General features: G+C 45.1%; 1 protein-coding gene across 3 annotated transcripts in view; it reads left to right on the top strand.

The window, feature by feature from the left end:
• The window catches only part of ADGRD1 (adhesion G protein-coupled receptor D1), a 442408-nt gene that overhangs the window by 37826 nt on the left and 389142 nt on the right, over positions 1 to 15440 (top strand). For 2 of the 3 annotated variants that reach the window (XM_060250081.1, XM_060250079.1), the window contains 4 exons: positions 1257 to 1511; positions 2558 to 2622; positions 7946 to 8101; positions 14181 to 14240. In XM_060250081.1, coding sequence (XP_060106064.1) covers positions 1257 to 1511; positions 2558 to 2622; positions 7946 to 8101; positions 14181 to 14240 — 536 coding nt within the window. The remainder of the gene's footprint in view (positions 1 to 1256; positions 1512 to 2557; positions 2623 to 7945; positions 8102 to 14180; positions 14241 to 15440) is intronic. The other variant, XM_060250080.1, reaches the window with a different exon arrangement.

Genomic DNA, 15440 nt, shown 5'->3' with positions numbered 1-15440 from the left:
TGTCAAGGTAGAAAATAGATGCCTGAGCAGATGCAGAGAGTCTGTTTCCCTCAGCGCTAAGTACATCCACCCTCACCCATCGGGGAACAGAAGGAAGAGCAGAAGCCAGAAGGTGATGTTTAAACACAAGATAAGCTCTAGCAGCAACTCATTTGTTTGAAATTAAAACACTTTTTTTTGGCGGCACACATCATTTTGATCTGCTGATCTGTGCAAGCAGCAGAAAGGGTTGCTGGAGTTCTAAGGCAGTAAAACAAGTTGTGCTCCATAGATTGCAGATAGAGGACCCAGTTTCTGAATGCTGCGCTCTTTAAGCAACTCACAGCAAGAAGAAAATTAGTGCAACAGGACTAGGCTGGGCTAGACCCTTCCCAACCTGATGTGCTTTTTCTTTCTCTATTTTGCTTTTAAAGATGTTTTTATGCATGGGAGGTTCAAAACAGTATGCCCTAGTACAGGGGTGGCCAAACTGTGGCTCGGGAGCCACATGCAACTCTTTCACACATATTGTGTGGCTCCTGGAGGCTGAGGAGGAACTTAATGCAGGCTAACTCTCAAGTAAGCATGCTTAGTATTGGGACCTCAGTCAGCCTCTGACCCATAGGTAGACGACTATTTCCACCATGTGTGAAGCAGGAAAAGAGGAGGAAACAGGCAAACTTGCAAGCTCTTCTTCTCCACCACGGAGGTTGCCCGGAGACCTAGAGTGGGGTAAGAGAGTGAAAGAGCTGAGGGAGCCACTGGAAGGAGGGGCAGAATTAAAGAGTGGCACAGGGTTCCCCCTTAGTGTCATAGCTCTTGTAGGAGTTGTATTCACTAACCTTGGTATCAAGGCAAAAGAAAGTAGCATAATGATGCAAATGGTGGTCAGTGATTTATACAGTACATGTGTGTTTCCTTCTCCCCATGGTGCCAAAAAAAATAATTCCCTAACCTTTCCCTATGCTGGTCTTATGGGGACTGTTATTCACATCTTTGTCTTTAAAAAAGTCTCCTTCTAGCATAGTCGTGTTGTGAAGTGCATACATGTGTTTTTGTGGGCACCATATTGGGAACTGCCTATCTCAGGCTTCTATTACTTCATTCTATCAATTACACTCAACGTATATTAAATCCAGATTTTATACTAAGTGCTTAAAGGAGTGATAAATTATGGATTCCCCTCCACTCCCTCCAAAATTACTTTTGAGATGGAGATTTGTGTCAGTGAATTCATAGAACCTCAGGGTCTCTTACTGATTTGCTGTTCTTTCCAGGTCCCTACTGGACTCATGTTCTCTTCACCTGGAAATCTCAGGATGGTTTGAAAGTGTATGTCAATGGAACCCTACATACCACTGACCCTAATGGGAAAGTTTCATACAGTTATGCGGACTCAAATTCAAATATGTTGACGGGATCAGAGGGTGACCAGACCGGACGTTACGTTAATGGGGTTTTTGATGAATTTATCATATGGGAAAGAGTGCTCACGCCTAAGGAAGTTGAACAATATTTTTCAGCCGCTGTGGGTAAGTGGAAATTCCACCCTTTCTACAAAACTGCAGGGTACAAATCTTGAATTGCGTCTGAAAGGGGGGCAACTTATCTTGGATTTGCAAGCCTCACTTCCAATCCTGCTTTCAGACTCTAGTTAACATGGGAAGTCTTGATTTGCATTGATAACTTTGGTCAGGGCATGTTTTGTAGGAGGAATGCCTTTGCATATTAGTCTACATGCCCTGATGTAGCCAATCCTCCAAGAGCAGGTCCTGTAAGAAGAGCCCTGTAAGCTCTTGGAGGATTGGCTACAGCAGGGGTGTGTGGCCTAATATGCAAAGGAGTTCTTCTACAAAAAAGCCCTGACTTTGGTGCAGACATAATTCTGAGCTTTCAGACTGAGAGAGGGTGGGATTTATGCTAGGGAAGTGGTGCTGTGGAGAATCATATTCTTGTGACGGGTTAAAAAGGTAAAGGTGCAAGCACTCTGTGTAAGCACCGGTTGTTTCCAACTCTGGGGTAATGTTGCATCACAGCGTTTTCGTGGCAGATTTTTTGCAAGGTGGTTTGCCATTGCCTTCCCCAGTCATCTACATCTTACCCCCAGCAAGCTGGGTACTCATTTTACCGACCTCAGAAGGATGGAAGGCTGAGTCAACCTTGAGCCAGCTAACTGAACCCAGCTTCCGCTGGGTCGTGAGCAGAGAGCTTGGACTGCAGTACTGCAGCTTACCACTCTGCACCACGGGGCTCCTCCTCTTGTGACTGATTATCAACTTGCAAATGATGGTTTGCAGGGAGACAGTGTTATGTATGCACTGGGCAAGAGTCCAAAGAGCTTAATGTGCAGAACGGCTCCTAGATGAGGGGAAGCTCCTAAAGATACCTTGGTGTGCTTAGATACTCAGGTGTCCATGAGCATCTGTTCACTTGGCAGGGAAACAATGTGTGAATGAGGAAGTCATCACACATGGCAGCAGACTGGTCTCCAGTTTTTACCCTGGTTTGTGTTTTATCTTAGATCATGTACTGCAATTGTTTAAGGTGGAGGGACAATTCATGTGAATATTTTTTCTAGGTGATCAACCTTTGCTTTCTTCGACAGCTCCGTGGGGCCAGCAAGCAACTGAAACAATTCCAACGGTAGGCAATGTCCTCGAAAGCTGTCTCTTTACAGCTGGTTGTGTGTAATGGAAAAAGTTGCCATCCTAGGATTTTGATCTATTTATGAAAAATTAACCTATTGCGTTGAGTCCACAGAATTTTGTTCAGGCAGCTGGGCTTTCTTACTCCTTCTCTCTGCAGCTCCTCACACCCTGAGAAAAATCATTTTGGAAAACCCTGGAGTGATGTCATGCCTCTCTGAGAGCCAGTTTGGTGTAGTGGTTAAGTGTGCGGACTCTTATCTGGGAGAACCAGGTTTGATTCCCCACTCCTCCACTTGCACCTGCTGGAATGGCCTTGGGTCAGCCATAGTTCTGGCAGAGGTTGTCCTTGAAAGGGCAGCTGCTGGGAGAGCCCTCTCCAGCCCCACCCACCTCACAGGGTGTCTGTTGTGGGGGGAGAAGACATAGGAGATTGTAAGCCGCTCTGAGTCTCTGATTCCGGGAGAAGGGCGGGATATAAATCTGCAATTCTTCTTCTTCTTCTTCTTCTTCTTCTTCTTCTTCTTCTTCTTCTTCTTCTTCTTCTTCTTCTTCTTCTTCTTCTTCTTCTTCTTCTTCTTCTTCTTCTTCTTCTCCTTCTTCTTCTCCTTCTTCTTCTCCTTCTTCTTCTCCTCCTTCTCCTTCTCCTTCTCCTTCTCCTTCTCCTTCTCCTCCTTCTCCTTCTCCTTCTTCTCTCTAGGAATCACTGGAAGCTCTGTGGTAAAACCATAGAGTTTCTGGTGATTTTTAAAGAGGACGGACTGGTGACCATTTTTTAAAATGTTAGCAGGGCTTTTTTTGTAGCAGGAACTCCTTTGCATATTCGGCCACACCCCCCCTGATGTAGCCAAGAGCTTACAGGGCTCTTCTTACAGGGCCTATTGTAACCTCTTGGAGGATGGGCTACATCAGGGGTATGCGGCCTAATATGCAAAGGAGTCTCTGCTACAAAAAAAAAAAAAGCCCTGGATTTTAGTTTCCTCCCGTTGGCTGCAGAACTGGTGGCAGAAAACAGGAGCTGGGGGGGGGGGGTCACACTGTAGCATGCCTACTAGCTTGGTGGACTGCAGATGGGAGGGGAAAGGGAAGTGGCATATAAATTGTTGTTGTTCAGTTGCACAGTCGAGTCCGACTCTTTGCAACCCCATGTTTTCTGGAAAGTCAGATTTTGATGCTGAAGCTCCAATACTTTGGCCACCAAGTGAGAAGGGAGAACTCCCTGGAGAAGATCCTAATGCTAGGAAAGACAGATGGCAAAAGAAGAAGGGGACGGCAAAAGATGAGATGGCTGGACAGCGTTACTGATGTAACAAACACGAATTTGAGCAGACTTCAGAGGATGGTGAAAGACAGGATGGTCTGGCATGACTTTGTCCATGGGGTCGCAAAGAGTTGCAAAGAGGCATATAAATTAGCAGCCTGTAATTCTCAGGTTTTAGAGCAGGGACCCTCCGTCTTGTTCTGCCTGTGTGCGCTTTTGGGATGTTGAGAATGAGAAGTGAGACCCACCACAAAACGGGTGCCCCCAGGAAGCAGTCACAAAATGATTTCTGTGGCGCGTGAAGGCCAGTTACAAAAACTTGGGGGGTTGTAAGTCAAGCGTCCTCCTACAATGGCAGCTGTTTCTGAATGGGACCTCCCCAGAGACATAAATGTGACGCCTGCTGAGTTCTTCTGAAGCACCGCTTATTCCATCGAGGCCGAAGAAGGCTAGGATTGGCTTTTTGCTTTGGAGAAGGGATGGTTTGTCAAAGAAGTGTAAATGGACAACAGGAAACCCATAAGATTATGCCAAAGTGCCAGGGTTGGCCCTAGACTGTCTGGCACCCTAGGCAAGGCTAACTTCTGGTGTCCCCACCCCCCGCACTGATAACGTTACCAAGTCACATGGGGGGTTGCCCAATTCAGTACACCCAGAAGGCCGGCGCCCTAGGCAATTGCCTAGTTTGCCTACTGGCAGAGCTGGTCCTGCACAGTGCCCACAGGCACTACATTGAAGATGACCATATGTTGGGGAGGGACAGTGGCTCAGTGGTAGAGCATCTGCTTGGTAAGCAGAAGGTCCCAGGTTCAATCCCCGTCATCTCCAACTAAAAAGGGTCCAGGCAAATAGGCATAAAAAACCTCAGCTTGAGACCCTAGAGAGCCACTGCCAGTCTGAGTAGGCAGTACTGCCTTTGATGGATCAAGGGCCTGATTCAGTATAAGTAGGGTTGCCAAGTCCAATTCAAGAAATATCTGGGGACTTTGGGGGTGGAGCCAGGAGACATTGGGGTGGAGCCAAGATCAAGGCTGTGACAAGTGTAACTGAACTCCAAAGGGAGTTCTGGCCATCACATTTAAAGGGACGGCACACCTTTTCAATTCCTTCCTTCCATAGGAAATAATGAAGGATAGGGGCACCTTCTTTTGGGGCTCAGAGAATTGGACCCCCTGATCCAATCTTTTTGAAACTTGGGGGGTATTTTGGGGAGAGGCACTAGATGCTATACTGAAAATTTGGTGCCTCTACCCCAAAAAACAGCCCCTCCAGAGCCCCAGATACCCACGGATCAATTTGCCATGATTTTCTATGGGAATAAATCTCCATAGGGAATAATAGAGTTCCCAGCAGACATTTCCCTCCCCTCCCCCTGCTTTCTGATGACCCTGAAGTGGGGGGAGGGTCTCCAAACCGGGGGATCCCCTGCCCCCACATGGGGATTGGCAGCTTCATATGTTCATGACCACTTTAGAAGAAGAAGACTGCAGATTTATACCCCGCCTTTTTCTTTGAATCAGAGGCTCAGAGCAGCTTACAATCTGCTATATCTTCTCCCCCCACAATCTGCTATATCTTCTCCCCCCCCCCCCGTGTGGTGGGTGGGGTTGAGAGGGCTCTCACAGCAGCTGCCCTTTCAAGGACAACTCCTGCGATCCTTTAGAGAACTTCAACCACCTACATTATTGTCATTTTGGCCCAGGCTTACTAGCAATAGAATAGTTAACAGGCATTCTTACATTCTGACATGTTGTGGTTTTATTGGTTTCCCACGCGGATGCTACCCAGATCAAAGGTTTTCTCAATTTGTTAATTTTACTATTCTGCCATTGGATTTTAACTTTGTGCCACCCTGCATTCTAAACCACTGTCCGCCAGCTATATGTAGCTCTACTCACTGTACCTCATCCTCGTCTGAAGAAGTTTGCATGCACACGAAAGCTTCCATTCTGAATAAAACTTTGTTGGTCTTAAAGGCGCTACTGGATGCCTACTTTGTACTACATTATTGTCTGTAACATGAGGTTTTTTTTTAAAAGAAGAAGAAGAGTGAAGCCTCCAATTTAACTAGTAGCACAAATAAGTTTGTTACTGGAATGATTGCCTTGCCTTCTTTGCCGACACATCAGAAATTCAACTCACGCCCCTTCAAGGCTGCAAAGAAACAAGATGAAAACTAATGGGATTTTGACGTAGCTGTTATCAAGTGTGTTTAGTCAGAATGAGAAAGGAAGCAATTTTCACTCCGTCTAGGTGAAACGCTTAGGTATTTGTTTTTGTTAAAACCTCTTTCGCTCATTGCTAGTTCTCAAGGATCATTTCATGGAAGTGTGGTGCAACTTGACGGCTGTTTGGTGAGTGCTTTTCACCGTGGGCCCAAGTTTGCAGCACACTGCAGCAATTTTAAATATGTTTCCCAAAAGTCTGCAGCTACGTGGCCTTCTGTGGCCCTTTCACATAATAACACAGAAACGAGATGATTTTATTAGCTGTGATAGCTAAAGCCTGTTGGATGTTGAGGAGAGCTAACGAGGGCAAATCATTATGCTCTTGCTTGGCCGTGGCTGACATTTTCTTGGCCATAGATGGTTGGATTAGACAGACCTTGGTTGGTCTGCCAAGGCCCTTCTAATATTCTTGGGTGGTACCACTTTACACAACCAAAATAATGTACTGAGAAAAGGTGCATTGAGGAGACATTGATCTCCATGTAGAAAATAGTAGCATAAGAGGCCATCCTGTAACCGAAGCCAAGGATAGAAGCATTGCCTTGGAGTAGCCATTATTATTTTAGATAGCATCATCTGTGCAGGATCATGCTTTGACATAAAAAATACCAAGGTCATTGCCCGAGGAGATGACAATTTAACATTGAATGGAGGAGAGAATAGATAGAGAAGAAGCCAGTGTGAAGGGAGAATGCCAAGGTTAACAAGGGATGGATATGAATAAATGCAGCAGCAGCATGTACCTAAGCTTTGTTTCAGTCACTAGTGCTTTCTGAGGGGGCTTAAGCCAAAAGCTCCATGAAAAAAGGTGGTTTTGTTTTACTGAGGAGATTTGGGGAGACTGAAATAGTTCCATGTAGGCAGTTTGGGGAAGAATTCCAGGCCTAAAGGACAGTAGTGACAACTGGGCAGGGCCTTTAAAGAAGAAGAGAATTATGGGTAGTTTGGGAGGGTCATACAACTGATACTGTTATCAAACTCCAGGCAGACCCTAGGGAGCCCTTCCCCCAAATTATAGCTCATCTTTAGACTTGAAAATGATTTCACTGGAGAAAATGGCTTCTTTGGAGGGTGGACTATAGCATTGGACCCTCACTGGTGTCCCTCCCCAAGCTTCCCCCCCAAAAAAAAAATCTTCAGGTATTTCCCAACCCAGAGTTGGCAACCCTAACAACTGAAGGTGAAACGGTTACTGGCAAATAGGGTTGCCAACTCTGAGCTGAGAAATACCTGGAGATTTGGGGGTCAAGCCTGGGGAGAGATGGGACATCAGTGGGGTACGATTCCATAGAGTCTTCCCTTCAAAGTGGCCATTTTCTCCAAGGGAACTGATCTCTGTTGTCTGGAGATGAGTTCTATTTCTGGGAGATTTCCAGGCACTGCTTAGATGTTGGCAAACCTCCTAGCAAGAAGGTGACAGGAGATGCATAGATAGATAGAATGCAACCTAGCCTTGGAAAGATTTTGAAGTCAGGCATATTGGATATGGAAGAGGATGGGGAAATCTATGCCAGAAATGGAACGGGGGTGGGGCAATCTATGCAGGGATTTGAAGAGGGAAATTGCATTGCCTGAGCAATGACAGGGACATTATTTTAATCAGTGGATAAAAGGTTTGAGGTGTGACCAGGGAAGGCCCCACAAGGTTGCACTACAAGGTTAAGGCATAAGCTGACCTGTGAAAATTCACTGGGTTACCTAGTTAATCCATCACTTTCAGTTTTTCAGAATAAGACACTTGCCTTCTGCATTTGTTGAGTGTGGCTCATTATTGAGAAGATACTGTGTTGACTGTTGACATGGAAAGGTGAGATACTGTATCAATCTTCCAGCCATCCAGAAATGCCTACCGGCCCATCATTGTTAACCTTACGAAGGAGAGAGGAAACTTCTTTTACCCTGATGCCATGCTGGACTACTTGGAAAACATTTCCCTTGCCTTGCCCAATGAATCACTTTCAGCAGAGACTGCCTTTAATCTTACTGAGGTAAATGTACTTTTATTTGTTAGTTCAGTTACTGAGGGACGTTTCCATCATCTGTTACTTGATTTACTGAGAGATGCTAGTCAATTTACTGAGGAATATTTTGTACATTTGTTACTTCGTTTAGAATGCAATCCTAAGCAGAGGTACAGCCTTCTAAGGCCACTGGAGTGAGTGGTCTTAGAAGGGTGTAAGTCTGCTTAGGACGGCCCTGTTGCAGAGGAGTTAGTCAATTTACAGAGGTAAATTTCCTTCATCTGTCACTGGCCCTACTAAGAGTTGTTGGTTTTACGAGGTAAATTTCCTTCATCTATTACTTGGCTCGCTGAGGGATGTGTCAATTTACTGGGGCAAAGTTATTTAGTCAATTCACCGAGGAAAATTTCCATCATCAGTCAATATATTGAGGTAAATATTCTTTATATATTGGTTAAATATATATTGCTTGATGTATGGCTGTTGGCAGAGCTGGCCAAGGGGATTGGTGGATTAAGAAAAACGGTTAAAAAGAGAGAAGAAGGTGTTTCCTTTTAAAAGAGGGAGTATTTTTGTAAAAGGTATAGGAAGCGGTGTGTTGTCTTCAGGCTGCTTGCCAGTATACCACGAGTGATTTAATGGTGGTACTCAGGGTGCTAGTAACATTTCTTGTGCTATTAATATCTGTGGCTTTATATGCAAGGTTTTTGTGAAGACAGAGGTTGAAAACATGCTCCTCCGAGGGAAACTTTTTGATTGCTCTCTGGGGAGGGTTGCGCTGTGACCAATATTGTATTTCAATATCCCAGGGTTACCACATTTTGAAAAGCAAAAAGAGGACACCTTTTCTGACAGACTACAAATCTCATTTTAAATACCCCTACTATTTAAGCTGCAATCATTGCTACTCAGGGCTTTTTTGGTAGAAAAAGCCCAGCAGGAACTCGTTTGCGTATTAGACCACAACGCCGATGTCACCATTATTTCACACTGGGCTTTTTGTAGAAAAAGCCAACAGGAACTCATTTGCATATTAGGCCACACCCCCTGATGCCAAGGCAGCTTTTTTTTTTTCCTGCTCAAAAAAAGCCCTATTGGTACTTCCAACCCCAAAAGAGAACATTTTAATCAGTTTTTCTTTAAAAAGAGCCCAAAAGAAGATGGACACCCGTCCCAAAAAGAGAACATCTGGTAACCCTAAATAACTATTTATATAGAGTTGTCCATATCCATGTTGAAAAATATAGTCCATCTGCTTTGGAAGTTTACCAAATTTGTTTGCTAGTTATGAAAAACATGTACTTTTGTGCCTGATGACTTCGTGCCTGTTTCTGGTTGCAGCTACAGCCCACAATCTGGGGTTACATTTTTTTAAAATGTGGATATTGTTAAAACTCCATCTATAATTATATTTTGCCCTCACCTGGGTAGTCCAGGCTAGCTTGATCTCATCAGGTCTTGGAAGCTAAGCAGGGTCAGTCTTGGATGGGAGACTACCGGGGCTTTTCTTTTGTAGCAGGAACTTCTTTGCATATTAGGCCACACACCCCTGATGTAGCCAGCCCTCCAAGAACTTACAGTAGGCCCTGTAATAAGAGCCCCGTAAGCTCTTGGAGGATTGGCTACATCAGGGGTGTGTGGCCTAATATGCAAAGAAGTTCCTGCTGCAAGAAAAGCCCTGGAGACCACTAAGAAATCCCAGGGTTGCTATGCAGAGGCAGGCAATGGCAAACCACCTCTGAACATCTCCTGCCTTGAAAACCCTATGCATCACCATAAGTCAGCTGCGACTTGATAGTACTTTCCACACTACCACGTTGTGCCTCTTTCTGGTGGCAACTACCACCCAACAGCTGGGGGATACATCCTTTAAAATGTGGATATTGTTAGAATTCCATGTTGTATAATGGTATTTTCTTATTCATGTAGGATTGCCAGCTCTGGGTTGGGAAATACCTGGAGATTTGGGGTGGGGTGGAGCCTGGGGAGGGGAGGGACTTCAATGGGGTATGATGCCATACAACCCATCTTCCAAAGCGGCTATTTTCTCCAGGTGAACTGATCTCTGTTGCTTGGAGATCAGTTGTAATAGTGGGCCATCTCCAGCTAGCAGCTGGAGGATGGCAACTCTAAAACCTTAGCTGAGAAACAAGTTTAGAAATATTTTGTCTAGATCGGGGTGGCCAAACTATGGCTTGGGAGCCACATGTGGCTCTTTCACACATATTGAGTGATTCTTGAAGCCCTCACAACCCCATTGGCTGGCTTGGAGAAGGCATTTGTCTCTTTAAATCACTCCTCCAAGCCAAGCAGCCTTCCTTCCTTCCTTCCTTCCTTCCTTCCTTCCTTCCTTCCTTCCTTCCTTCCTTCCTTCCTTCCTTCCTTCCTTCCTTCCTTCCTTCCTTCCTTCCTTCCTTCCTTCCCTCCCTCCCTTGCGACTCTTAAACATCTGAAGCTTATTCTACGTGGCTCTTACATTAAGCAAGTTTGGCCACCCCTGTACTAGATAAATAAAAAATTGAAGCTTCTCTGTGAAAAGATTTGCAAGCTGGAGCTGGCAGCTCTGAAGGGGCAGAGGGGAGCAATTTTTGTCGCTTCTCACGGAGGCCTCATGCTTTTGAGCTAACAGGTCAGATGTGACTGCGAATGAGCCCAGCAAATCTCCTAGGTCTTTTTGTTGTTGTTGTTGCCACCACTCAGGCAGAATTTTTGCTGACTTGCAGGTATGTTCAGCCCTGTCATTTCGCTGAGCAGAAAGCCTCCCTCCCACACTTTGTCCTTCCTCTTCGCTTTGTGTTTTACAGTCAACTTTTTGCCCGCAGGGTTTGAATGAGCCAGACTGGGCTGAGAAGTCACTTTCCGCTAACAAAACTCCGGCTTTGATGGCCACGCCAGGCCAATTGTTCCCTTTCTAATGCTGGCCTAAATGATCATTGTTGGGACAGCAATCAGTTGTGTGATTTTGACAGTGAATCTGATGCCTAAAGCCAGAAGTAATGGTGGCGGCCATGGGCCTGCAATGCTCAGACAAAAGGAAAACAGAATCTCTCTCCCCCTTCTCTGTCTTTGTGTTTACCTTAAATACATTCTGAATTTCAGGGAAAGAGGATGTGTTTTATTTACTTATTCATACAAAATATTTTTACGCCACCTTTCCACCTGTTCAGGGCTCCCCAAATGGCACACATAAACATTTAAAATTACAAAACCGTTCAATAAACACACATGCACACACACACACCCCGCCCACCCCCTCCCGGAACCAGGGAGGAGGACCAATAACAGTTTTCGGTAGGGTTCCCAAGTCCAATTCAAGATATATCTGGGGACTTTGGCGGTGGAGCCAGGAGACTTTAAGGGTGGAGCCAGGAGACTTTAAGGGTGGAGCCAGGAGACATTGGGGCAGAGCCAGGAACAAGGGTGTGACAAGCATAATTGAACTCCAAGGGAGTTCTGGCCATCACATTTAAAGGGACAGCACATCTTTTTAAATGTCTTCCTTCCTTAAGAAATAATGAAGGATAGGGGCACCTTCTTTTGGGGCTCATAGAATTGCACCCCCTGGTCCAATCATTTTGAAACTTGGGGGGTACTTTGGGGAGAGGCACTAGATACTATACTGAAAATTTGGTGCCTCAACCTCAAAAAACCAGCTCTCCCAGAGCCCCTGAAACCTCCAGATCAATTCCCCATTATACCCTATGAGAATCGATCTCCACATAGGGAATAATGAAGTGCTCAGCAGACATTTTTCCCCTCTCCCCCCTCCCCCCAGTTTTCTGGCGACTCTGAAGTGAGGGATTGGCCTCTCTACTCACGAGTTGCTGCCAACTTCTTCCAAGTAACACAGACACACCATCCCAAGAGGAAGCCTTTAAATTGGAGACTGAAGCCTCCGGAGGTGGAAAGGCACATGGTCCTCTGGGGGCGGGGCTTCCCCCCGCTGGCCAGCTGACTGGGGGCAGAAAGGAGCCTGGGAAAACAGAAGAACCCCCGCTGGGACCTGGGGGTTGGCAAGCCTAGTTTTCAGCAACATGTCCAAACAAAACAAAAAAGTCTTCAAGTGGTAGTACTATTACTGTGCTCAGCAGGTTACTGGGAAGGGGGCATATACATTTTCTAAAAGAAATAAGTTATGAGCCTGTCTAATGTAGTGAATAGCATGTTGGTCTAAGATCTGGGACTTATGGGTTCGAATCCTTACCTTCCATGAAGCTTTCTGGGTAATTTTTTTTTGCTTCCTCTTCCCCTGGCTTGTAGGACTGGTGTTAGGATAAAATGGTATGTGGATAAAAAGGCTGGTGTTTGGATTTAAAAAAAATTGGGTTCAAATCTTTACCCTGCCGGAAGCTTCCTGGAGAACAACCACTCTATTTCAGTCTCTCCTACCTCACAGGGGTGGTGTTTGGATAAAATGCGGAAGCATGGAGACCGCCATGAGCTTCTTGGACAGAAAACAGGATAAAAAAAAGAATGTTCTAGAAAAATTTCCTGATAGAGAAACGTTGCAGGAATTTTCTGGCAAAGCGACAGCTCCATAACTGTTTGTGATTTATACAGATAAAGATGTAACACCCTGGAACATGAACCCTCTAATAAATGCATAATAGATTCCAGTTGCAGTGACCGGAGGGTGAGGGAAGGACACCCTGTAGTGCTGCAATGCGCTTAAACATAGGAAGAAACCTGCTGGATCAGGCCAGTGGTACATCTTGCCAAGCATCCTTTTTCACATTGTGTTCAATCTAGGGCTTTTTTTGAGCAGGAATGCACAGAAGTGCAGTTCCAGCTGGCTTGGCATCAGGAGGTGTGGCCTAATATGCAAATCAGTCCCTGCTGGGCTTTTTCTACCAAAAAAAAGGCCCTGGTCCAATCAGTTGCCCTGGAGAGCCAACAGAAGCTTCTGAACTTGCCTCCTAGCACAGTTTCTGTGCTCATTTTCAACGCTGCAGGATAAAAATGTATTAGATACATCGATGTCCACATTGACTTCTACTTGTTGATTAAGCAAGGTATATTGGAGAGGGGGTCAACTTTTGCAGGTGAGGGCAATGTGTGTTTGTATGCTAGCTTGCACCTATGTTGGGATCATGTTTATCCAAAGGTCAATCCAGCTGTTATCAGTGAGATTTATTTCCAAGTAAAGTTGCATAGAGAATAATGGCCCTTAAGACATGTGTTACTGTCTGCCCTGACATTAGCTACTACTGTTGTGAGAAAGCTTTAAGTTTTGACACAGTGTTGGTTTACTATGTGGATACTTATACCCTATTTTTCTCCAGTTTGATTTTGGAAATCTATTGATCTGCATCTGATCTACCTGTTCATCAGGGCCAGCTTGCTCTAGATGAACCCCTGCTTTCAGCCCCAGTCCTCCAGCAAAGAGACATGGGAGAGAAAAGATGGCCAGAAACTTGCCTCTGGTGACACTCTAGGAATTTCCCCATGTCTATTTGGTTTTTACCATAGAGACTGCGGGAAATTCCTAGAGTGTCTCCTAGAATTGATGTCATATCCTTCCGAAACTCCTGCAAGCACCGCTCTCAGAATCTCCTGGCATTTGTCAAGGCTGTGCTGGCAACACTAACCTGTTCCCAGCAACAACCTCCCCCGCTCCAGACAAAGTATAGAAGGAGGGGTCAGCCGTGATAGTAGTTGTATACTGTAAATATGCTAGTCCAGAGGAACTACCATGCACTACTGACACACCCCTCAGTGTAGTTACCTTTTCTTAGGAAAAACACATCTGTCTCTCTATCCACACAAGCTTCTATTGCAGTCTGGTGTATTTTTCCTCCCAGCTTCAGTCATTTTTGCTCAGTTTTTATCTCAACATTTTGAAAAGAGAAGTAATCAAACGAGAGCATAAAGGGAACATTATTGCAACGTTAGCATCACCAAATACTCTATTACTTGGGAATAATGCCATACAATATCTAATGAGACCAGCTCCAGGCAGTGCTGTCTCCCTGTGACATGAATGAATACGTGTTTATTATTTTCGAATGAATGGACAGGCAGCATCTAATGAAGCCCCTGCCTAGATTGTTGTGTTGCTAGAGGAATGGCAGCAGCATGGAATAATCTGGGTGTTCTTTATTCATAGGCTTTTCTGCAAACTGTGGAAGATGTGCTTTCTTTACCCAGCTGGATTGATACTGCAGAGGTAATTTATGTGGACCAAACTGCATATTAACAAGCAAATATACACCCCTGTAACCCTGATGGATTGCTTTACCCCCAGGGAAAACTGATTTGGGGAGGTGTTCATTTTAAGTGGGGAAACAGCAGGAGAGGGGATCTTTTTCTAGGGTTGCCAATCCCCAGGTGGGGGCAGGGGATCTCCCGGTTTGGAGGCCCTCCCCCCCGCTTCAAGGTTGTCAGAAAGGGGGAAGGAAGGGAAATGTCTGCTGGGCATTCATTATTACCTATGGAGACCCATAGGGTATAATGGAGAATTGAGCTGTGGATATCTGGGGCTTTGTGGGGGCTGTTTTTTGAGGTAGAGGCACCTAATTTTCAGCATAGTATCCAATGCCTCTTCTCAAAACACCGTCCAAGTTTCAAAAGGATTGGACCAGGGGGTCCAATTCTATGAGCCCCATAAGAGCCCCAATTCTATGAGCCCCTATCCTTCATTATTTCCAGTGAATGAAAGGCATTTAAAAGGCTGATCCCTTTAAATGTGATGGCCAGAACTCCCTTTGGAGTTCAATTATACTTGTCACAACCCTGCTTCTGGTTCCACTCCCAAGGTCTCCTGTCTCTACCCCGAGTCTCCAGATATTCTTGAATTGGACCTTGGCAACCCTATCTTTTTCTTACCCACCATTTCTCTGCTCCAGATTTCCTTGCAGATGCTGCTGTCTCCACACAGGATTCCAAATAGTTTAGCCCTAATATAGTCAAAATAGTTTAGCCCTAATATAGTCAAAATAGTTTAGCCCTAATATATTCCAAATAGTTTAGCCCTTATATATATATATAAATGTCCCAGAAAAGCTGCTTGGGGAGGAATTGATTTTTAAGTGGACAAACAGGAAGGAGGAAGCGCTTAACCTTTCCCCAAACCCCTACGGATCCACTCCAGATTCCCCCTGCAGTTACTTTCCCTTCCCTCCCTTACACTAGGCTCCAAAAGATATGCTTGCCTTCAAAGATGATACGAAAGTTCTATCTATGACGTTTGATCTGTGATAGCTCACCTGCACCTGAAAGTTAAGGCTCATGGAGACAGTTGATAAGGAGACGCCAATCAATTTGTGGTTGTAGTTCACCCATTTAGCTGACAGGTCATCGAGATATAGTAGATTGAATGTCATATAACTGTGCCCCCATGTATTCCTAGCTGAATGCACTTACTAGG

The sequence above is a fragment of the Heteronotia binoei genome, chromosome 11, assembly GCF_032191835.1.
Source record: "Heteronotia binoei isolate CCM8104 ecotype False Entrance Well chromosome 11, APGP_CSIRO_Hbin_v1, whole genome shotgun sequence".
In the NCBI taxonomy this organism is placed as follows: domain Eukaryota; kingdom Metazoa; phylum Chordata; class Lepidosauria; order Squamata; family Gekkonidae; genus Heteronotia; species Heteronotia binoei.
This window is presented reverse-complemented; position numbering and strand designations above follow the sequence as displayed.